At 29.3% G+C, this 26021-nt stretch overlaps 1 protein-coding gene across 1 annotated transcript in view; it reads right to left on the bottom strand.

Annotated features, from left to right (window-relative positions):
* The window catches only part of LOC129960212 (long-chain-fatty-acid--CoA ligase 4-like), an 82816-nt gene extending 76279 nt beyond the window's left edge, over positions 1 to 6537 (bottom strand). Inside the window, exon 1 of the mRNA XM_056073450.1 lies at positions 6434 to 6537. Coding sequence (XP_055929425.1) covers positions 6434 to 6437 — 4 coding nt within the window. The 5' untranslated portion in view covers positions 6438 to 6537. The remainder of the gene's footprint in view (positions 1 to 6433) is intronic.
* Between the last annotated feature and the right edge of the window lie 19484 nt (positions 6538 to 26021).

The following is a 26021-nucleotide window of genomic DNA, read 5'->3' as shown; positions in this document are numbered from 1 at the left end:
CAAAATCCATAAACTGTTATTTTGAAGAAAAAAAATCTATCAAATTAAATTATTTATAAATATTAATGTGAATAAAAGTGAATTTCATTTCTACAAACTTAATCAAATATTAAATATGTGGCTTTTAAAATATTTTTCAGTATACTACTAAAAGGATTTTTTTGAAACACAAATGCATATTACTGTTTTAAATTCAACTAAAAATTGAATGTAAACTGAATAATGCATATTACTTTTCATTTTAATTTCAATGAAACGAGTGAATCACAGCTAAAATAAGAATGATCGTTACAGAATAATGTAACTATCATTGAAATTTCAATGCAATAACTTCTTCAAAATATAATAACTACTTTTTAAATGATGTAAATAATATGAAGAATTCCATTGCTTGGAATTTTAAAACAGCGAACAAATAAATTTTTCAAAGATTTTGGAATATTGAAATATATCTATACCTAACCATGCTCTATGTAGATCTAAAAGAAATTAAATTATAGAAATGAAGAATTTTCAGTGAATTCCACTACGAATGATTTTAACCTATTCCAGCCAAAATTATTATTGACATGCTTCGCAAAGTCTCGTTACTTGAAACAATGAAAACATCCGGTCCTTGCTAGAGCGGAGAAAATGATGTCTTCGTCAAATTCCATTTCCTTTGTGATGTACTTTTCTTCGTCTTTTCCTTATCATCGGTACGTTTTCATTTTTCATTTATCTTGGTCTATCATGCATTTTCTTTTTAATTTATTCATTTTATATCTTAGATTTTTTCATAACATTTTCAATCGTTCCACATTGGTTTACTATAACATTTGGGATGAAGACAATATCTTTTCACTTGATTGTTCAACACTGCTTGCAGAAAATACCATCCACAGATGAACATTTTATGCATCGGTCGCCCTGCTTCATATTATATTTACATTTTATTATTGATCAACGGTATATATATAAAGAAAAAAATTAGAAATGCACCGCGTTTAAAATTATTTATTTCATCTATATTAATAAATTAAAATCTTTCTTTCTTTAAACATTTAATCCAGATCATGTTGCCTGTCATACAAGTCATATTATCTGGTGATTATTAAAGGCAGATTAGTCTGGGAAGGCCATTTAATATCGGGGAGTCAGAAAGTGATAAAAATAAATTTTTTGAAGCATTGAAAGGACTTTATTCATTTGATATGAAGCTGTTATGTGCTAATAATATAGAAGGAGAGGTTTTTCTATAATTGTTATATTATTTATATACATGATATTTGCAGTCAATTTGAAAATTTTATATATACACTTGGCGTTTAAAAGGTTATAAACAATAAATTTGATTAATCCTCCGTATGGGCATTTTTAGTCCATATAAAATGTATAAAGCACAAATCTTTTTCTTAAAATAGACAAAAATATACAAAGATCATTCTTTAAAATATGACGTTTACAGTATTATTTTCTTTCTCTGATTGAGCAAGTTACTAAATATGATACAAATGGAATCCTTTTAGAAATGAATATAGGAAATTTTCTGATTAATATTTTGCTGAGACAATATTAAGAAGCTCATATTCTTTCCCATTTTATGAAGAAAAGTGAAGACAATTAAATACAATGTCATTCAATATTCCAGTTTTTTTTTTTCATTTTAAGTAACATTTCACTGAGTAGCATTGCACATAAGGTGTATTAGGCATTGAGTTTTACACCAGAATGTTGGAAACAATTGCTGTCATGCCACCAGCTTGATTAGACAGTTATTACACCAGAGGACCAAAGTTCGATTCTTAGATAAGGCTTCGATGGTGTGTGTGAAGCGGAAGTCCGACATTCGCCATCGGGTATCTTGGCATAAAAGAGAAACTTTACCGCTCTTGGGTAGGCGAATGTCTGCCTAATAAAAGTTTTCTTAACTTTCAACATTTATCTTTTTTCAATCGCCTTGAAGGACACAAGATACCAACTAAATGCACAGCTGTCACTATAATGTATCAGTAAAATCCAAGACTGAAGTCACACATTTCTGGTTTCAAACAAATATACAGTGAATAAATTCAAAAAGTGAATAAATTCCTACAAAAACTCACTTTGGTTCTTCTTCGCGTTTCTTTCAATGACTGAAATGACTGACCGAGCAGAACGCATTTCCGTGATGTAGATGCCAAGAACCAAAATTGCATTGTCTCTTATGCTGCCAATTATCTTCGAAAACTGGGATTTATTTGGTAGCCTTTTAACGTTTGAAAATCCTTTGTGGTTTTTAAATGCATTTGGCAGAAAACTGGACATGTTAAAAGTTTACGATATAAACAGCAGTGTTTTGAAAATAAAGCTTTCCATTAAGGTCTGCGAATGCAGTCAAACGCTGTTAATCAGCAAATCTCTTGGGGCAAATTGTGAGTAGATTGTACCTACTAGAGCGTATCGAAGTTACACTAATTTGGGCATTCATGTAGAGAGAAAATACGCAACTGAAATGGATGAATAACTCAAAGTTCAGGAAAAATCTGCGATGTCATTAAATTTATGACTGCAGTTAAAAGAATATGTAGAAATCTTTTGGTAGTAAATTTTAAATGTCTTTTAATGAATGAAAATATGAATTTTAAAGTGCTTTCAGAGTGCAATGAATGCTCTACTAATTGTCATATTCTGGCCCAAAAATATCTATCTTATATAATTATATTATTCTTTTCATTATAAAGGCAGCTGAAGTTTCCCAGGAAACAAGAAAATAAGGCCATGGTTTTTATATAATGATATGTGGTTGATTTTCATTTCTGATATGATATGCGTTTCTTAACAAAGTTCAAATCACAAATTGAAAAAGAAAATGCTCTCTTTTGTGATAATTACAAAAATACATATACAGTAGCCTAGCAAAAGTAAATGTCACCCGGGCAATGTATGTGTTTTCGCTCTACCAGTCTTCACCAGTGGTTTAACAAAAGTAAATTTCACCCAGGACATATTATTATTTTTTTCCCTTCATCATATTTGAATTTAAGTAGAAGTAGCTATTTGAGAAGTGGCATAAACGAGCTAATATCTTGTCTCTTTGGCATGCTCTTAAAAGCAACGTCTGCGGTATCTATACCGCCTTTGCCCATACATGTGGTCTTACCAGCTAGCACTTCATACATGGGAATGAGACACTTCCGGTATGATCGTTAGTACTCGCGACCCTAGTGGGTCAGAAAGGTGTGGGGTCAGCTACCCCTACTGATGGTGGGATGTGCCTCCTATGGGTGGAGTTATACCGTGGCTGGTGATGGCTCTTATGACTCAACCTTAGTTTCCACCTATACTGTCGCGGCGCCAGGGCATTTAGACTTATCCATGTGTCATCATGTGGGTGGGAGCAGCTGCTTATGGTTACCCATACATGCACTACATCTTTGTATCCATGCATACAAAAGCCATGAAACTAAAGAATCGAGTAATCTTTGGTCAGTCACACAAATAACAGTACATAAAATCATCCTTGCATGAAATTTTAGCCCAAATTTTCTTACAGTGAGACAAATGACATATGTTTCTCTCAGAAAACTAACTACAATTCATCATAAGAGAATGGATAGATAACTAATTACTTGAAGTTCTGCGGCATAAGTCAGACATATATATATATATATATCAATATTACATGCTAACTACCAATAAAATACCTGCCCATAGTTATAGATGTGTCCCAATAGTTAATCGGTTATTTTTTTATTATAGAATCATTTATAAATATTCTTTTCAATATAATTGAGAGTTACTTTCTATCATTCTAGCAGAATTTTCATTCTCTGATTATACTAAAATGTTTTGTTAAATCGAGTATCTTAAGATCTAATTCATTCTTGATGCTTCAAATATCTGTAAATTATTCGTCAGCGAAAATAATGTATTATGGATCACCCAATAACAGCATAAGCTTGAAGACATATCCAGTCAGATGAAACCATGCGCATGTTTAGGTGTTGTTTATGTTTTAAGAGACACTGAAAACATAAACAACACCTTGACACTCGCATGATGCCAAGAAATAAAGTTATCCTAAGAATAGCAACTCTCTTATGAATTAGGAGGATTTGAATCTACTTTCTTGACATCGCTATGAAAATCGTTTAATAGTTAGCTCAATGTCAAATAAAAATTATTTTCTTGTGAACTCAGTATCAAATGAAAATAATTTGATGGTGAATTCAGCATCAAAAGAAAATTATTTTGTTATAAACTCAATATAAAATGCAAGTCATTTTTCATAACGAGCTTAGTTTCAAATAAAAATTATTTGATAATGGGCTCAATGTTAAAGCAAAATAGTATAATATTGAGTATCAATATACTATATATCCTACGACCAATATCAATATACAATAGTATAATATAGTATCAATAGTATAGTATAGTAATATAGTATCAATATACTACGACCAAAATGGTGTTTATAAAATTTTTTCTAATTCCCCAATAAACGGGTGATTTTTTTATTCCCTATTCAGGAATACTCTTAGGGTTTCTCAACAAAGTGCGTTAGAATGGAAATTTCACATTTTCAACCTGTGAAGAAACAATTTGAAGTTTTTATTTATTCTTTATTCAGAAACATTCTTAATGGTTTTTCAATAAAGTGTGTTAGAATAGAAATCTCACACTTTCAACTAATAAAGAAACAATCTGAAGTTTTTAACAATGTCAAGAAAAGCTCACGGTAAGGAAAAAATTATTCAATAAATAATCAACATCAGTTAAGATATACATAATAATTCTTGACACGTTTAATACGTAGAAGTAATTGATATAATCGGATTTATTTTAAGACTCCAGCAATCAGTACGTTGTGATAAAAAATTCTAAAATTTCAAAGATCTTTTTTTAATAACTACAAACGCATTAAAATATATATATATATATATCATATATCAATAATGTTGTCGCTTATAGTTCATTATTTACTGTTGGCTTGGGTTAATTAAAAAAAAGGAAAATTTTTATTTATGTAAGAATATATTTTTGTAAAAACGAGAGATAATTTATATCTAAGAAAAAGTTTAATCGGTTTTTATGTTGCTGATATCATTACAATGTTTAAAAATTTTAAATTACTGCTATCATATACGGATAACAAGCTTTAACTTAAATCACAAAAGTTAAAATTTTTACTTTGCAGTTCTTCATATTCATCAAATTTATTTCAGTATTTTTTTTCTAAAATAATTTTCGCTTTGAAGTTATGCGAAAAAAAAACAATAATCGGCATAGTCGTAGAACTGGAGAAGCTTTCACAAATATTTTTTTTTTCATTCATAATATATTTATTCTAATACTAGATAATATTCTAATATAGTATCATAATAGTTGCATATTCTTCAAAATAAAAATTTAAAAAAAAAAAACATCCTAAGTCATCATTATAAATGAGGAAAATTTTGTCTTGAAAAATTAAGATTGAAATTTAATTCTTTTTATCGGCACGTGAATTATTATCAGTTTCTTTGTTCATACATAAACAAAAAGATCAACTTCTGTCATATTAAAAGATAAGACATGATATTTTGATATTATCTTATACAAACAAGCGGTTTTATATATTTCCTGTTATTTAAATTATATGGCATTCAGTGAATAATGCAAAATTTTTAACTAAATATGGTTATCAGAAATAATATTCATTTACAATGCTGATAATCGCAATCATATGCACAATTTACATTGTTTCATAAATTTTTTCCTTCGAAATATTTCATAATTCTGTTAAATGACGTTAGATCAGCTTAGAAGGAAAGTATCAAAGAATATAGCATGGTTTCCTTACACTTTGCAAGACGTGGATGGAATTATTAATCAGTTACTAGGTTTGTCCCAAAATATTAGTGCTAAATAATTTTATACTAGTGGTATTTTGAGAATTAATTTTAATGTTGTTTAATGCCGATAAAGTTTAGAGAAAATGAATAGATTTGAAATATTTTGTCCTAGTACTAATGTTAAGGTATTTTAAAACATTCTTTATGTGTGTTATATCATCAAACTAGCGTTAAAGTATATACTATCTTCAAATGTGTTAATAAAAGATATGGAAAAAAATCATTATTTAATTTAAAGAGATAATTAACTGATATAGCTATAGAAACCTCTTAGTAACATAAACAAAATAAATCAGAATTAATCTCAGATGCCTAATTGTTTTTAGAATAATTAAAATGATATATAAAAATTTTACGCGGTGTGAGCTAATAAAATTTAAATAAAATGGACGAATTGCAAATTCATTAATCAGCGGCAAAAAGTAAAACTAATAACAAATAAATAAATAAATGCTTAAATTATAAGTAAATTTTTGTTTACAACACCTCTCTATGAACAGCATCATTGATAAAAATCATTTATCATGTTTATAAATTCATAAGCAGCAAAGAAATGAAAAGAAACTTCATTAACTTACCCATGATCTCAAAACGACTGCTACCTACGAATTACCGAAGTGGACTTGAAACGAAACTTTTCTGCATCTCACACGATTACCCAAAACCTCGTCATCGATGGAGTTGAACCTTAGTCTAACCACAGTTCGGCAACCTCAAGGAAGAAATTCCCGATCTTATTTTTTCTTTTTATTTTTTTCTTTCTCTCTCTCTCTTGCCTTCCCCGAGGGCAGTCACGGGGGCTGTGTACACGAAATCAGTCCTTCCTTCCTCGTGCCCCAGTTGGATTTTCGCTCAGGTGCAACTAGATCTGCTCCTCCAGTGGCATGTTTGGAAATGCACCTTTCTGAGAAAATCTCGTAATGGTTTTTTGTATCTTTCCTTAATCTTTGATACCTCTGCTGCATCTCTTCTGCGCAAATAGACGATAGATTTATATGCATGCTTTACCAATTTCTAGTGTGAAGCCAGCCATGCATGTTCAGTTAATGGTGATCTCTTTCATTGGAAGTATGCAATTAAAAGTTGATCGAAGGTATGGGTTTTCGTCTTCTTTTTCCGTCCGAGAAACTACGGATACGTTAACCCACTTTATTATGAACCCATCTTTCTTTGATGCACAATGAATTGATATTAAATGAAACCCAGGTATTTTGACTGGGAGCAGAAATAGTGTGCAATAATATAGAATTATTTTAATTTTTTATTTTGTTTTATAACAACTTATCATTATTTGAGCTTAAAAATTAAACTGGATGGCAACATTTTGATAGGCAACCAAAAAGTTTATATCAAGAATTAGTTTCGAATATTTTAAAGATAATTCTTGATAGAATTACCTTAAAAAAAGAATATCTTAATGTTTTTTAGATAATTCTATCAAGAAGTAGTAGAATTATATTATATATTTTTTAAATTTTATTAATTCTTTGCTTTTTGGTAAATGTTATTTTATGCTCAGGTACTTTGACTGGGAGCAGAAATAGTGTGCAATAATATAGAATTATTTGAATTTATTATTTTGTTTTATAACAACTTATCATTATTTGAGCTTAAAAATTAAACTGGACTGCAGCGACAAAAAGGTTTATATCAAGAATTATCTTAGAATTTTTTTAAAGATAATTCTTGATAGAATTATCTTTAAAAAAAAAGAATATCTTCTTTTTTTTTTTTTTTTGATAATTCTATCAAGAAATAGTAGAATTATATTGATATTTTTTTAAAAAAATTATTAATTTTTTGCTTTTTGGTAAATGTTATTTTATGCCTTATCATCAATTAATTTATGACTAATCCCAGAAAATAACACACTAAATAGTACAGTAAATAAACAGAAAATTGATAAATAAAGGAAGTGAAATATGGATTTACAAAAAAGAAATTCATCTTTACATGAAATTCTGTTATGAGAGTAAAATAGTCAGGATTTCAAGTGACGGCATTCAGCTTAGCAAAAATCCTTAGTTTTCATTTCTCGTTCCGTTCAATGAAACGCAATTTACAGAGAGGAAATGTCAATCAATCAACATATAATTGAGGCGGATGACATTAATGCTTCAATTATTTCTATACTGTCTTTATCGTTTTGCATGGTCTTAAATACTTAAGATAAAATGACAAACGGTGTGTGGATATGCAATACATCACTCCATTATGGTGAATAGAAACGTCAAAAGAAATGAAAAGAGCTTCGCAGTCAAATTATTAAAAGTCTAAAGAAAATAATTGGGATAACTGCTACTTTCTCAAAATGAATAGTAACTTGATAATTTTCGAATATAGTGTTCTTGTAAGAATAAAAAGGTGTTTTTTTTTTCTTTTTGATTTGTGTATATTTCGCAACATCTTCATATTTGAGAGGTCCCAAAGCATTTTTTATTTTATTATATCGATTAATCGACTCGGTATATAATAAAAAACGAAAAATGTTTTGGGTTTTTTTTTTAATAGCCGCATTTTTTTTATCAATAATCATTTTAATTATTGAATATTGGAAAAAAGTTATGATTTGTTTCAAAGAATGTTTTCCGAAGAATTAATATAGATTATATATTTTATAGAGGAGAATGAATAGAATTATAATGACACAGATAAAACGCATTTTTATTTATTTACTAGTCTCTTTTTGAGACAAGCTGGTTCGCCGTATATACAATAAAGATTTTTAATTTCAGTTAAATCGTTTAAATAAGTATGTCCATGATTCCTTCAAACTGTCAGACATTAAAGCTGTTTTACTTTAATAATCTTTCATATGCAAATTGAACAAGGCATATGAAAGATTATATGCTAAGTTCTATTTCCATAACATCATAGCTCTATTATATCTGGTTCATTGCTAAATTTATTTAACCGTATTATAACTTCATTTTTTAATTCGTCCTATAAACTATATAGATATTAAATGCTATCCTTCTTTAGCTTTCAACAATGGAAGAAAATCAGGTGATCAAATATTTGATGAAAAATTAAAACAATTTCGGTTACGTTCGCAACAATGAAATTATTGTAGTGAAATATATTAAAAAATATGTGTAAGTTAATTAAATCTAGTCTAAATAATTTTACAGTAACTAAACTGACATCATTGAAAAGATAATTTTTTAGACCTTGAAATGGAGTGAAGGAATATTTTAGAAAGTTATAAAAAAAAACCCATCAAAATGTAGCTTATTTTCAATGAATTAAAACTTTAAAAAAACCTCTCCACTATATCACCCTCCAAAGTATATTTATGTTAAATTTGGAAACTCTTGGTGGTCAACGGTCTAACCTGTAGATCTTCAGCACGCACACATACATTCTCGCTTATAATACGTAAAGATTGCAAAAATTGATTAGTTTAAAATTATTATAAATTACTTACTTAATTTAGCATTTCATTGCTGCATAAAATAAATAAAATTAATTTCACATGTTTTAATTCAGAGGTTTTAAAGTATTAAGTAGATTGATGTAAAACAGCAAATGAGATAAAAAATAAATTATATATTATGCAATTTTTTTACGTGACATACAATATTTATATTTCAAAATCCAATTCCAGTACTTGTTTAGCATTTAACCGAATTTAATATAGCTATGTTACCAATGCATTTTGTTCCAGAAACTAAAAAAATCTGAAACAATAATTTAAATTAACATTGAAATAATATCTTTTTCCAAAATTTTGATAGAACGATGAAGATTAGACTCAAAAAAAATTATGACAGATAAAGTAAAAAGTTTGTCTTGTATCATCTCTTCATATTTGAAGTTCTAATTGAATGGCTATTTTAGGATCAAATGAGATAGCAAGTTCCTGAGTGCGTTTATAAACTAAACACACACACATACACACACACACACACACTATTTTAGGAAAAAATCATCTTTATATTCTTGTAAGTGGCATATACTCAAGACTTTCTCTAAACAAATTGTTCTTAAATAGACAAATTAGTAGTAAACCTATTTATTTATAGGCTGCTCTCATTTGGTAGACAGAAGCTAAAACCAGCTATTGAATGAATCAAATAAATGTACACAAAATTCTTTCTATTATAATTACTAGGCATGAAGAGATTTCTGAGGTAAAATTTGATTTAGTGTCCTTATTTGTGAGCAGTGGCTCAGCAAAAGTAAACCGTGTCTCAAGTATGATATTATTTTTTGGCGCCCTCTAACTATTTGACTTTAAAAAGAGAGGGAAAAAACATAAACATTTTGTTCTCTAAAGCTATCGAGAGATCTATATCTTCCTTCTCCTGCAATACACTAAATTATTAATCTGCTTCGATTTATCAACAATTCAGTCAGAAAGTTGAATTTGAAATTATATAAAGTAGATATTCGTATCAAGAAACCAGTATGGGATCTGTTTACAAGCTTTTTAGATCATTCCACCTCTCTAAGTTTTCACAATTCGCATTTGCACAGAACGAAACTACTTAAAAATTCTCCCTAAAGAAACCTAAAAAATGTTACCACCCACTTAATCACCTCTTTCTTACCACCACTTGGGATTCCACCACAAGCTAATCGCTATTTTAACTGTCTGCTTCATTCACCGCTAATCGTAGGCATCCATTTAGTTGTTTACCTATATCTGTCTCGTAATAATCTCTTCCTTCCTAAACTTGCATTCCTGGTGGCAATTCATATCCTGCTTTGGCATTTTGATAGATCGATCGGGAAGAAGTGCTTAGCATTGGTATTCAAAGGGAAAAGGAGCAAGACGGATTCCTGACGCTTTTAGGTTTTTAAATTAGCTATAATTATGTTTGAAAAATTATGCATTTCATTGTTTATTAATAATGCTTATAGCGATGCATAAATAAAATTATTTTCTGTTTTTAATTAGTTATAAAGTATTTTACGGTTGAAAAGTAAAGCGCTTTTTTCCCTAACGGTTCGAATTTCTTAGATCACAGACAAAATTTTTCTTGAGTGAGTTTTATCATTCTGTGAGTTCAATTTTCTGTCGAGTGTTGACTTTAAAACTTGAAAGGAATTCACTGATTTTATTTTCTATTCTCCCTTTAATAATATATTAAAATGCATATTTCATTGATTCCAATTGCCATCTTCTTTAGCCAGCCTTCTTTTTAATTTTCGCACCCTCTCGGCAAATATATATATATATATATATATATATTGAGCAAGAATGGAGTAAAATGGGTGACTAACCTAAAGGGTGAAAAAAAATCTCATTTTGCTCCGCTAAAGCGTTAATAGCGATTAATGTCCCTTATTAGTTAGATTTTTATTAAAAGATTTTATACGATATGTAAATTAATAGTTATGGATTGTTTACTAATAAATATGAAGATAGTAAATAAGAAATCAAGTAAGTAATAAGCAAGTAAGTAAGCAAGTAAGAATAATTTATTTTCGTTCAACAATTCAACAAATAAACTATGTTGAGAAATCGCACCACTGCTTTAAAACTTTTTAATAACCCAAATGACTCAACCAGAAATGTTGCTATTTGCATTGAGGCGTTTTCTCCATCTTTATGATTATTACCAACATTGTCAGCTCAAACATAACGCCAACAAGAAGGGGGGGGGGAGGTATGAAACAGGCAAAGTAGACGACTTCCTTCTACTTCGGGAGGTCCCCAAGATTTTCTTATGGCATTTTCAGGGCAATATAATTTTGTGCCCTCATTTGATATACAAAGGAAATGTGCTCGAACATATTCAAATTAAAATCGAATCTCGCTTAACTTTAAGAACACTTTTTTATGACATTTCTCATGCCTTGCAATTTGATTACAACTCACTGCTGTTCATTGTCTTGCAAGTCCTGGCAAATTTTGCATCTAAGTATTCAGAATGTTATAAAAAAAACTTTATAGTTTTTTTACCATTTTGATCAAAATCACTTTAAAATCTTGAGAGCTAAAATCAATTCATTTGAAGCTGATTTATAATTAAATGATTTGTCATTTTGGTTTGTCGTGATATTTGTAACTTAAAGCTTGAGTTTATTGTTATTAAATGAAGATCAATGAAAAAATATCTGGTTTTGGAAGACTGGGAAACAAAAACAAAAGAGGGGGGAGCGGAACATGTATTGCTTCTAGACCCCCTACAGATCCTAATTCGGCCATGAATGCTGAATGAACTAGCAACGCAATTGCCTCCTCTTGAGCCCTGTCTTCCCTACACACAAATCAATCTTACTCTTCTTACACAAAGAAAGATACTAACAGTTTTAGTGATTTAGTTATATTTCAGCTGAAATTAGTTAAAATATTTTTAAAAATTCTTATGTAGTCGAACATTGATGAGCGAAGTGACAGAGCTCCGACAAACTTTTTTTTTTTTTTTGACTTTATCACTTAGAAAATAAATTTAATAAAAACATTTCTTAGTAAAACGTTTTTATTAATAAAAAATAATTTTCATTGATATTATTTTCTACTTTTTAATAATTAGTTTATAATTTACTGCGATATATATAACATGATCATAATTCATCCAGAATTACGATTATGCTATATTTACTGTAGTTAATCAATTATTAAATCAATCAATTAACACATAATTAAGTTTTTAAAATATTAAAATGTATTGTAATCATCAATACATAAATGTATAAAATTTCAAAACTTTAGTATATACGGAAGTAAGATAAAAATAGTTTCTAAAATTCCATCTTTAGAAACATGAAACAAGTCAATTTAAAAGAAGGATGTAAAAATAATAAATGAATTCGTGAAAGAATTTTAAAATTAATTTTTATAAAATAACTTCTGTTCGTTTGAATGAAACGAGGTTTATTCAATCCTGTTATATTCGTAAACAAGTACAATGAAATTCAGAACAAGGAACTGTTACTTAGAAAAAGAATCTGCAAGTAGCGCAAAACAACAAGATATACTAGTCTGTTCTTTAGTGATGCATCAAATGTCAAAAGAGAATGCAACAGGTGGGAAGATTTCTTTAAGACATTTGTTGTTTCTTGAAGCTTATCCTTCGATTCGTATCGCTCCTAACTGTCAAAATAGTTAATGGGAAACTCATTTTTTTAACTAGCATAATCGTTTGATCAAGATTCAACCCAAAAATAAATAAATAAAAGTAGAAATACTTCCCCTTATTAAGAAAAACACTTATTTCAAGTTTTATTTTATTTTTATCCAAGAAGGATCAGAAATTGAAATCGTACGTAAAATTTAAAAATTTTAGAAAGATATTACATAGAAATTGAAAATATTTAAATATATCCCATTGTATTTATAAGAAATTCAATGTTTAAAGTAAGTTTTAAAATTACCGGCTTCTTGACTTTCTGGTCTTTTCTTGTGAAATTCTCAGTATTAGAACATATAAGACGAAGTAACAAACCCTTTAATTTATAGCTACCATAGTAGCTATCATAACCAATCCAAAATCACATTTCACCATTTTATTTATTGATTGATTGATTTTTGCAATTTATACAAAGAAAAGTGGAATTCAGAGAAATAAAATAAAAGAAAATGTTATTTTTCTTCTAAGATTATCGTTTCTTTTGAACTTTCAGAGGGCTATATATGACGTACTTCTTCAATTTGAAGTGGATCAGATAATTCATAAAATATTAGAGAAGAAATGCACATTAAGAGAACTGAGAACATTTCTTCCTTCAAACAATTGATTTTGCAGTTTTAGTTTGATAATTTTTTTAGTTTAAGAATCAAGTTTCGTCTTCCACTTTTAAGGAGCATTTCATCGACTATAGAAATGTATAATTTGAATAGATTTGAGATAGCGAAAGTTTGTAAATTATCCTTTAACAATGAATCTAAAAGGAGTTCCTACGACAGAGAAATAGATTTTATTTTTAACGTATTTTTTAAAATTTCTGTGCGCATAGAATATATTCTATTCATTACATTCATATCAAATTTTATGAAATAAATATTTACAAACATTATGCATCTGTTAAACATATCTTTATTTTTTTTCTGCCCAATAGTATTAATCTTTCGAGGCTATTTATCACGCAAAGTATGATTTTTTTTTATATATATATATAATTTCAAATTACATGATATTCATTATTTTTTGAAATTTTTGTTCTTAGTATATTTAAATGAAAAAGGCACACTGTAATTATTAAACCTGTACTCATACATTATACCAATTTTGGAGTGGTTTTACTAATAATTATTTTTTCTGAGCATACCGAGTTTTGTTTATGAACTTGAAATTTATCTCATCACAACACATATTTGATTTGCTATTTAAAAACAAATGCTTTAAAAAAATATTTTCTAGTGTTTTATTATTAACATAAATCATTCATTCTATATATCTTAAATTTTCTATCAAATATTAAATTTCACATGTGAAAATTTATATGTACATTTGTATTTGCAACTGAAATTTCGGCAATTTTCATTGTGGAGAACGTCAAAGCTACCTTTAAGTTTACTCAACGCACCAAATGAGGAGGTTTAAAGTCTTCAAAAGAAATTTAAAGTACAACAGGGAGGTGGCGTAGCAAAGAAAAATAGCGCCTAGCACATGATTTTTTTTTTTTTTTTTCATATTCTCATGATATTTCTCTACAAACACTGACATAAAATCACTAATATTTGTTTCCATGACGCCACTTAAGACTGCGTCCGGAGCGTCCATCCCCCTTGGCCCGTGGTAGCTACGCCATTACCTCAGAATATGTCAGATATTCGTTATTCACTGATTTCAGACCTGCGACTTTAGGATGGAAACTTTCCGACGCCTTCCTCCCATAAAAAAAATCATTCAATATATATATATATATATATATATATATATATATATATATATATATATATTGATAGATGATTTAGAGACACGTATACGCCGGAGTATTTACTCACAATCTATTTCAAGTGAACTTTTAAATTTTTAAATTACCTTTCAAACTAAAATATATTTTGATGGCAGGCATTTCTCACTCTAATTTCCTTCGAGGATTTTTTTTAAAGTTTAAATTTCCTTTACCCTAATAATTAAGAGAAAATGTGACTTGTAACAACCAGGAAAGAAAGCAATTGTCCATTCGATCTGAAAGAAACCTATGTTTAATTGCGAAGCGAGATACATAGGAGAGTTAAATCTGATATTTTACTTCCTAAAACTCACTTAGAAGAAAAACCGAAGACTGTAACAAATTTTTTTAATAAAAACAATATCAGCAAAAAATTGTAACAATAGTTAGAAAGCAATGAAAATCCAGTCAGAGCAATAACTGTAACTCGAAAGCATACTTATGTATGGTAATAGAAGATGCAAATTTGCATATATATCTACATTATAAGGACAAAATTCATATCTGATCGTTGTTCTGTAGACAGCTGTACAGAATGGTAATCAGTGACAGACATCAAAATTTTCTTATATGATACCGACCGAAAACTGTCAGAATTAGCAAATGCAAACATCAGGAAACCAAATAATTGCTCAATAGCAAGAAGATAAAAACTCAATCTTTATCTTCTTGCAATGAATCAGAAAGTAGAGAACTTGCAGCTTCAAGCATCAGAAAAACTAACAGTTTCCCTTCTTATAAGAACTAAGGTTTGATTTTCTTATGCTACATTCAACCGAAAAATAAAATATCTGGACTATCATATCATAAACTGGAAAATCAAACAGCTGCTCTGCCTTCTTTCCTAAAATCTCGGCTAATAACTTCAAATAACCGAGTTTCCTCTCAAGTAATCAGCATAAATCATAATTTAGAACAGTATATCTAATTTAAAGAGGGTGGAGGGCAAGCGAGGTAAGCAGCTCCCTCTTTTGGTTCTCTCGAAATTTTAGTCAAGTCATTTTGAGCAAAATATGAAATGATTTGGGAGGCTGCAATAAACAGGTGACCTTTATAAAAAGATCGACCTTTTTAGCCAGATTGTATTTGAAGTCAAAGTAAAGATTAAAGAGAGACTACAAGTTTAAGCCCCGTCCTTTTTATATATACATGGCTCATATTTACGAATTCCGTCCTAATATATCCCTCATGCAGCTTCAGAGTGGGATTTTATACAACTAATACTAAAAAAACTGAAATTTAACTTGGTTGCTCTCAACCAGGGCAAAAATATAAAAAAGTGTAACATGTGAGAGATCAGTAATATATCAAATTCTTGAAAAGAAATGTGAATTCTTTTATAGAAACAGATGAAAATTGATGCGGTTAAGAAGAAAAGAAATGAAAGAACAATTATTTCTCTTTTATCATATTCCCTCTCTGTAATTCTCTTCAAATAATACTCATTCTTTCTGGTAAACACCATTTTATTTTCGGACACATTTTTTGTACCTCTTCAGGTAGACTGTTACAGATTAGGACACCTCTCACAATTGGATGTCACGTCTAGGTCACAAAATCGTTCTTACACACTCTACGTTCTGATACAAAAAAGAATTAACAGAAATTTTGTACTGGACAGGTACGCCATCTATCGGCGTGAAGCTGTAATACTCTCCATATTATTACTACCAATGTTATTACTCATTTGTTATTTGATGTTTGCTAACTTTAAAAAAGAAATGCGATATATAAAGTGTCAGTTTCCTAACATTACAGTGAGCACCAAAAATGTTTACACGCACCCAATAGTTATTTATTTTAATTAAAGCAAAGAGTCAGGAAATGCTAATTTTTATTTATAATAACCATTGGGAGTAGTCTCTCTAAAACTTTCTTGCATACTCTAATAAATTTCCCAGGCCAGAGAATGCTTTACATGGCATTGGAGTACAATAGTTATGAATAGTTACGAACTTTTGGCGTGAGTTTAGCATTTTTATTGAATTAATCGTGTCACCCTTGGCGAGTTATTTGGTGATTAATCCGTGACATGCGTTAGTAGTATCCAAAAATCAAATTTGCGTTTTATACCCTCTTTTCCCAGCCTATTAAAACAAAAAATTGACAATGAACTACAATTGAAGTTTCAAAGTCCCATACCAAATTTGATTTATTTAAGTCACTGCGTCTATGAATCATAACGTTTATATATTTCTGAAAGTACAGACCTACAGACAGTCAACCCCTTGTTGGATTTGACTCAAAATGTGACAGGTGTTTGCACTATCGATGTTAAATTTGTATAAAGAATTTAATCTCTGTCTCTCCATTTTGTAATTATCGTGTTAACTTATATTCGAACAGCCGGATAGACGGACTTCTTCAGAACAGATTTTACTCAAAATTTGATAGAAATTTGTAAATTTGGTGTAAAAACTGCATACGGAATTTGAACCGTCTAGATCAAAGCATTTTTATTTATCACAGACAGACAGACAAACGGACATTTTCAAACAATGTGCTTTTCGGATTCATGGAGGCCTAAAACATGGAGATTCGTCAAAATCTCGAGTTCATATACTAAGTATACTATACATATAAGTATCGAGTTCATATACTAAGTATACTATACATATAAGTATCGAGTTCATATACTAAGTATACTATACATATAAGTATCGAGTTCATATACTAAGTATACTATACATATAAGTATCGAGTTCATATACATATGCTATACTAAGTATACAAGAAAGTAAAAATTCATCTGCATGCAATTGTTTCATGTATCATTCCTAGAAAATGCTTGCTTTTCATTCTTCAGATGTCTCTTAAGTTCAAAATCAGACATTCTTGATCGAATGCCTTGTTTATTCCTCGAATCAACATGATTCTGTGAGATGACTGAATCTTAAATTGAAAATAAAGATTTGTGAAACTTAAGGCTTAAAAGAATTTTCACGAATCAAGATTTTTTTTAGCAACTTCAATTTTTTCAACTATTATCTGATAGCGTTGTGTTTATAGTAATATATTCTGGATATAATACCCTCAATTAGCATACTTTTATAATCACCTTAATCCCTACATCTCTAAGAGTTCATGATTCGGCTTATACTAAGTATCTGACAAGATATAAGCTACATGGTTTCTTGTATATATACATTTTTCATCACTTTTCGACTCAAGAATTTTATTTCCTTGAATTTCTAGCAAAGAATAATATTTTTTTTTAAATTATTTGATCTGTATAAAACTTGTCTTTACGATAATTTCCATTTTTTTTAACTACAAATATAATTTCACATTTAGTATTCGAATTATAATATTTAAAAAAATATTTGATCTATATAATGTTTTTTCTTAAAGTATGATCTTAAAGTGTGAAGTAAAGTATCCGTGATTTTATCCTTAAGTCGTTTACTATTCTAGTTTATATCTTTAAGTTTTTATTATTGTAATTTAATGGTCTAGTGCCTTTACTTTAAGAGTTCTATCAGGCAACTTAATCGTTTTATGAATAGTGTTTGAGTTCCGGACCAATTATTTATAATATCTAATTGTAGGATAATACTTTAGTTCATAACACCAATCCATAATTCGAAAGACATTCAGTTTTTTGACGCATTAGTAAAGAATTTTTAACTATTCTAATAGAAGAACATTTGAGAAAGCACATTTTGAAACATGGGAATGGAATTTGATGTTTCTTTTTTATATTCCTCCTAATAGATATAAGTTACTTATTTATGTTGATTAAAAGTGTGAAATCAAGATTGGAAGGTGCACGGGGTTATTTCGGCGAGAAATTATTGAACTGTGGTCAGATGAAGAGGACAACACATGAGACAACTCTCCATACCCCAATTTTTCCAGGCATCTACATAAATAAAACACTAACGTACATGGAACAGGAATCGTTCTTATTACTTATTGTTAAATGGCAGCAGCCAAATGTAATTGAATCGCTGAATAAACTTTTCCATCTGCTCCACTGAATATTTTTCCAGCTGCGCTTTATTCAACACTTCTTTAAACTAATTAATGGAGCTGCAAAATAGTAATAGGAATGTTGGGAGAAGGGCTCGCCGTATCACCGAAAAATTTGTTCAGTCAAAGGAAAGAAAAGATATAAAAGAAATCAAGATGACAAAAATAGAAATCAAATGGAATGATTAATCGAGTGCAAAAACAGGCTTAAACGTCGCCAGATATGCAATCACTATATCTGGGCAATGAAAATTTATGTTTATATCTTCTTAAACTATCTCACAAAAAGGTTTTTATATTATCTTAAAACTCAAAAAATTACCTTTTCAGAGATATTAATTTTATGTCCGTACATTTTTTCTTTATTTTAAAATCTTTTTCTTAAAATCTAATTTGATACACTTGTTACTCAAAAATTTAATTTGATACTTGTAATGTTATGAAGGAAATTCAAATTCATCTGTAAAAACATTCAATCACATGTTTGTGCAAATGTTAAAATTGATTTTGGAGTAATTGTTAATAATAATGTTAATTAATAATAATAATGTTAATGTTAATAATGTTAAAATTAACTTTGGAGTAGATGTTAGCAATTACTTTAGACATTTACTCCTAAGTAGGATTCTCCCTTCCGTTTTTATCTCGTAGTACAAATTCTTTTTAATTTGTACGTGTAGCAATTTGTAGAAGACTGATTCACTTAAATTCCTTTTCTTTTAATCTTATAAAATAACAAGGTGAATTTTTTCTTTTAAAAAAAATGCACCCTGTTTTTATAATTTAACAGTCTAAAAATTCAATAATCTGAGTAACAAATTGATCACCAATGGCGGCATGAATATAAGAATGTTTGGCCCTCGAGAAATTAAATGCGCAGCCATCCTTCATAAATGGTAAATCAGATGGAAGCAGGTAAGAACTCGCGATCACGAAACAAAGACTGATGCCAAGCAATTTTAGCCTTCCTTATTTTTGACCGTTTATTTGAAATTCAAAAGAAAAAAAACCTATAAATCTGAATATATTAACCCTCTTAACTCATTTAAAGAAAGCAATTTTAACATCAAAATTAAGGCACTGAGAAAAATGAAACGGCAGACAAAATAAAGATACCGGACACCTTAAACTGCAGGCACTTCCGTTGTAAGTAAAATGAGTGTGTTACTCTTATTATTTAAGCAATTTTAGGCACTAATATTTTATTCTATTATGTAAAATAAAAAAGTTTATATTTAGAAAATGCCGTATATCAAAATAAATATATTATAAAATGTATGGCTTCATTAACATACTGCAGTAGAGAGATTAATGAAAATGTACCTTTTAATTTTATTACAACAAAAATTCTTACTGAGGGGCACTTCAGACTGGGAATAAGTTTCTATACAATTAAACAGGTTCTGGCTTCTCTGGTGGATTTTGATATGGTGCGAGATTGAGTTACCACCATTCTGATGGTGGGACGTTTATTTGATACAACCTAAGTGAGAGGTTGGCGCATAAGCCCTGCCGTAATGGGCGCTATTTTGAATTCATTACAGTGTCTATGTTAATTGTCGCTTTGGTCCGGACCTTCAGATTTCCCCGTACCCATTTAGGAAGTTGGGGGGGGGGTTCTCTTGTAATAGAGACAATAGCATTTTTGAAAAAAATCGGTTTTATGAGATTATTTCAAAAGATCATTACCTATGAAAAGACTAAAACATTATGTATTCAAAAAGACCTTATAATTATATAAATTTAAATAGATTTTTGATTATAGAAATATTATTCCTTTTAGAAGTTTGTCGTAAATGGGCCTAAAAGAAACAAAAAGGAAAAAAATTACTATAAATAATACAAAAATTAAATAAATACAATTTTTAGAAAGACTCCTTTATTACTGTATTAAAAAAGTAGAAATAATTTTTTATTTAATTACTCTCTGCTTTTTTCCCTTTAATTTATAATTTATTATTATAAATATTCTGGAATCTAGAAATCAATTTCTGCATTGCTCTTCTAGGTGGTGCAATGTAAAAGAAATATATAATTAGTTTAATTATATATTAATGGTTAATTGAGTTCTGACAAGATTTAAACAGCCATCCAGAACCCAGAAATGTTCAGAATCAAGAAACAAGAGAAAGACTGTTTATGAGATTTCATTGCTCAAAATATAAAACAAATCAAGCAAAATAAAAGTGTGCAAAAGCAAACCAACTAAATAGCTGAAATCAATTCCGAATTCTTCTTAAATCTATGATCAGCATTTTCGTTTACAATGATTCCAAATTTTTCTTTTCAGTTCAACCAGGGATTTGTCTCCTCTGACTGGCACGCAGCACCATTTTTGATATCAAATACTATTAATTGGCTCTTTGTATAATTTACTAAAAATAGTTTACGTGTTATTTTAATCAGAAGAACTACTGAAAAATTGTAATTTTTTTTACTGTGCACAGGATGTCCATACGAATTGTGGTCCTTTAGATAATCTTTAAAGTCTTTAAGATAGGCACAACTTTTCCAACTAAAAAAAAAAAGGCTTTATATGGTCTAATTTGACAGCAAACGTACTATTGAAAAATCGAGATGCAATCATTCATATATAGCCCCCAGTTTTATTAATGAAATATTTTTAGCAATATTTTTATAAAATAAGTTCCCCATTTCAGAGAGCTAATACTGACCGAGTTATGAAAACATGAATTTCTTTATTTTAAACCAATCAACAGCTATTTTAATAAAGTGCCATTTGTTGATTGGTGGATTTTAATGGAGACTGCTATTAAAACTGTCTAAAATAGTGATGTTCAAAGTTTGGTGTATACAAAGTTTCTAAGTTAAAGTTTCTAAGTTGCAGAAGAGTAGAGCTTTACTTTTTATTTTATTTTGTGTTTTGAATATTAGTATTCCAAGTATTTTTTTATAATTATGATTGATAAGGCTGGAGGATTGAATAAAAATTGAGATTTAATAAAAATTTCAACTGTATGTATATTGACGCAATCAATATAAAATATAATTCATTTAAAGCATTTTTCCAATTGGAATTCTCTAGAATAGTTGAAAAACTAAATATTAGGCCATGGACACCTTGTATCTGAAAGCATATATATATATATGTGTGTGTGTGTGTGTGTGTGTGTGTGTGTGTGTGTGTGTGTGTGTGTGTGTGTGTGTGTGTGTGTGTGTGTGTGTGTGTGTTGTGTGTGTGATTTGCATTCTTTCCTTTTCTAGAGTTATGATACAACAATATCAACGTGAGAAAAATTCCTTTCCTACGGCAAGAAAGTTCATTTAACCATCACAATATTCGCGGTATGCAAGATCACGAAATTGGAGTGTTTCATAATAGGATGCAAGTGTTTCATTATAGGATTTGATCACGAATGCCGGTAAATAAATATTTTTCTGTCAGTTGTGAGATTTGATTGCATGCTTTTAAATATGTTAATTTTTTATTGCTTTTCCTCGAACCCTTTCTAAACGCAATTAAATTTCTCAAATTTTTATTGAACTTTGTAAAACTAGTATAGTCTTTTGCACGCATTCCGTTGCTCTGCTCAGACTAACTCTCATTTTTATTGGTGATATATCTGCACAAGTAGCAGTAAGCCACAAGTATGAGTTTTAAGAAAGAAGATATTCTATACTGCATTTGTGGTAAGATAAAAATGGTGGAATATGTTCCTGTTTATTTTGTTTTGGAATCAAGCATTTTTGAATTCCCATAACAAAGCCCGGCTGCGCAATGTTAAGAATCTGCAGCCGGATAATAAAATTTAACTATGTTTGACTCTCTTATTACAATGCTTCAGTTTTCTACTATTAAATTGTTAACCGTTTTAAAGGCTATCTGAATTTAAAATAGGTTTAAAGTCATTTTGAATATGCACTTTAAAATTTTATTATGTTTCAGCTCCGAGATCTTTTTAAATTTTAATTTCTTCTGAATATCATGATTGAATCTAAGTTTTATCATGCGTTTGGTGAAAAACAGCCTTGAGTAACATTCGCGCCAAAAAAATCCCAACAGAAAAAAAAAAAACTTTCAAAATTTGACAAAATTTTTTTATTTTGTAATTAAACTGTTATTTGCAAATTTCAAAATAACTCATATTTTACGCTTTTTTCTAGGATGTGAATTTTGAGTTATCTCATAGAAGCTTTTATAGGAATATTCGTATTTTAAGTTTAAGAATAATATAGCATGATTGAGTTAAATAGACTTCATGGTCCGAAAACCAGCAATTTGTCTTGGTAGTCAACGTGTTAATACACAATTTAATTTCTAAGAGTAAATATTGTCAAACTTTAGCTAATTAACGAATTCACCAGCCGCTGATTCAATTAATCAGTGGCGAAACTTTATGTACAGGCATCATGAAAATTTCTACAAATTTTGTCATATTAAACTTCTTTGAAAAAAGGGTTTTTTTGTGTGAGTATGTAAGTGTGTGGAGGTCGATTCATTAAACAAATGCTTAGAAGCTTACTTGTAAAAACAATTAAAACGTTTAGTTAAGCAACTTAATTAATATCCTCTATAATGATGGATTCTTCAAGATTTGTTCGTGTATCTACCATGAAAATATCTCTTTCCCACTTTAAAAAGAATATTTACAAGAGAAATGAATAGTTCTTTGTCTCTAACCATCTACCATTCTAAACATTTTAACATTTAAATTTCTCGGTTGTATTTAAGAAAAGAACAAGTTAAATATTAATAAATCTTATAGACAATGAATGTTTTAGAACATAAAAAATACACCAGAAAGCATTATATTTTTCTTGAAATCTTTTTTCTAGCCGATGATATAGAAAAAAAAGTCTTGTTATTGTGGACGTATCAGGGTTTGTTTGGCATATTTAAAAAGAAAAAACGATTTTATTATTCATGAAATACGAATTAAGTCTTCTGCTTTCGATATATACCGCTAATATCAAAATAAAACAGAAAAATTATCAAAACAATACTATACATAATATAATGCCACTTCATTATCCCATGCTTAGAATCTAAACAGAAAAATAGGTATTAAGAATAGTATAAAGAAAAATCTTTCAACTTTTCTTATTTCTAGGTAATCGTACAGAACCTGTGGTTTCTTTTAAACGTTTCCACTTTGATTTCAAAATCATAAGAAAAAAAAAGTAGCGAATCGTATTCGCGATTATTTACTCACCTGAAATTTCTATTCGTGGAAAGCCACATATTAACCACATATTATTATTATAGATATCAACAGTCAATATTTCAAAATCAATAAAATGCTCAAGGTAAAAATGTTTATATGAAATACAATATCATAATCATCGATATAGTATCTAAAATATTTCATTATATGTTTTAGTTTTAAAATAAAGCTACAGTTACAGCTACTTTTTCAAAGACTTAGTAGGGAGGGAGAAAGGGGTGCAAGAAACCTGAAGATGCGTTTCCGCATAACCATATTCTCATACTAACAAGTAACGATTACAATATTTTCTCTTTTTCAAATTGATGAACTATATGCGAAAATTATATTGTTACTTCCAATGTCTGTATTAAATTCATGTCGAGCTTGTCTATAAAACATTTAGATCCATTGATATTTAGTATTTAAATAAACATATAAGTTTCTTGCATGGTCTTTTAATCTAACACATGCGTCTTCCAAAACTAATCATAATTTGAATCACTATAAACATAACAGGAAAGACTTCTATTGAAATTTAAGAACTTATTTCTTCTTAAATTTCAATATCAATGCAACATATATTCAAAATATTTCCAAAATGCAAATAGGAAAAACGCATGAAACAGCAATTCAAAATTGCTCCTATTACAAAATTGCAACAAGAATTCTAATGCGTATTCTTTCAAAATATATTCATGTTTAAATATAATATTTTATTTTATTGATTATATGATATGTGCCAACAGCAGCGTTGCTTCTTAATAAGCTCCATTAACGATGACAACAAATTTAGAATTGAGAGATGAAGGAACGTTCCTTTCCTAAAAGATATAAAGACATGTGTTGATATAATAGACATGAAAATGGAAAAGTACAAAGAAAAACAGCCACGGTAGAGGGACAGAAGCAGTTTAATGGTACTCAAAGCATTAAATTTCGCATTAAATAAAATTAAAATAAGGTTATGGCATAAATAAATGAGTAAATAAAATAACGTTAAATAAACTAAAATAAAAAATAAATAAAGAATTTCAAGAAAGAAGATAAAAACCAGGAATGTTTATAAATTGGTATACGGGGCAAAGAGAAATCTAAATTTGGAGAAATAAATCTGATTGGCCCTCATGCACATAAGCCAACAGTCTCTGAATTTCGTTTGATTGTTCTTTTTTACCTATGAGAGAAATATCCCGCGTTTGATGTGTTTCAGCAATAGACAAGAGTAGTCATATCACTGACTCTCCAACCCGCCCGAAGGCACATGGATAAAGAAAACTGAATGACCGGACCGCCGCAACAGCAACACTGGCGGGAACTATGGTTGAGTCTGAAGGGCCATCACCGGTCACGGTACAACCCTTCCCGAAGGAAGTACGTCCCGTCATCGATGGGAGGAGCCAGGTCCCCCACCTTTTTGTGTACCCTCCAGGGTAGCGAGATCCAACCCCCATACCGGAACCATCTCATCCTCCTTTCGAGGTGCCCTCCCGGGGTTAATAGGCATGAGTATATGTAGTGGTTTATGTCCTCAAAGATAATATGCCACATGCCGAAATGACATTTGATAGGCATCCTAACAAACACCTGTTCGTCTCAAACTGTACATCAACATTAGAGCTTCTTATAGAAAAATCATTAAGGGAGAGAGGAGATTATGTACCATGTAATTACTTCAGCCCTAAGATTAATACTTTCACAAGCATTAAAATATAGTGAAAAATTCTTAAGATTAAAATGTAGATCTATAATACCTTCAAGGAAAAAAAGTGAATAATAAATTATTATCTACAAATAAAACGATCATTGATAGCATATACCAAGCCAATTCTGGGAGTTATAACGAAAATTGCCTTGAATAAACCCGAAGGCTGCGAAATATTTTCCCACTATCTATTATCAAAGTGATATGGCAATAAAGGAATAAAACATATAGCAGAAGATAATGTAATTTCTAATCAACGGCCCATTTTGATAAATTTCATAAAGGAATATTCAAAGTCCAAAATGGTATAGACAATGTCATCTAAGATTGTCACTAAATAGAACGTAACATAATCTTTGCACCTTTATTTTATTTCGAAAATTTATGAAATGCCAGGACTCTATTTATTCAATTTGACAGATAAATTTTTTCCACTTATCTTTCCTTGTTATAATATCAAATTGCAAGAGATGT

This window comes from Argiope bruennichi, chromosome X2 (genome assembly GCF_947563725.1).
Source record: "Argiope bruennichi chromosome X2, qqArgBrue1.1, whole genome shotgun sequence".
Lineage (NCBI taxonomy): Eukaryota > Metazoa > Arthropoda > Arachnida > Araneae > Araneidae > Argiope > Argiope bruennichi.
This window is presented reverse-complemented; position numbering and strand designations above follow the sequence as displayed.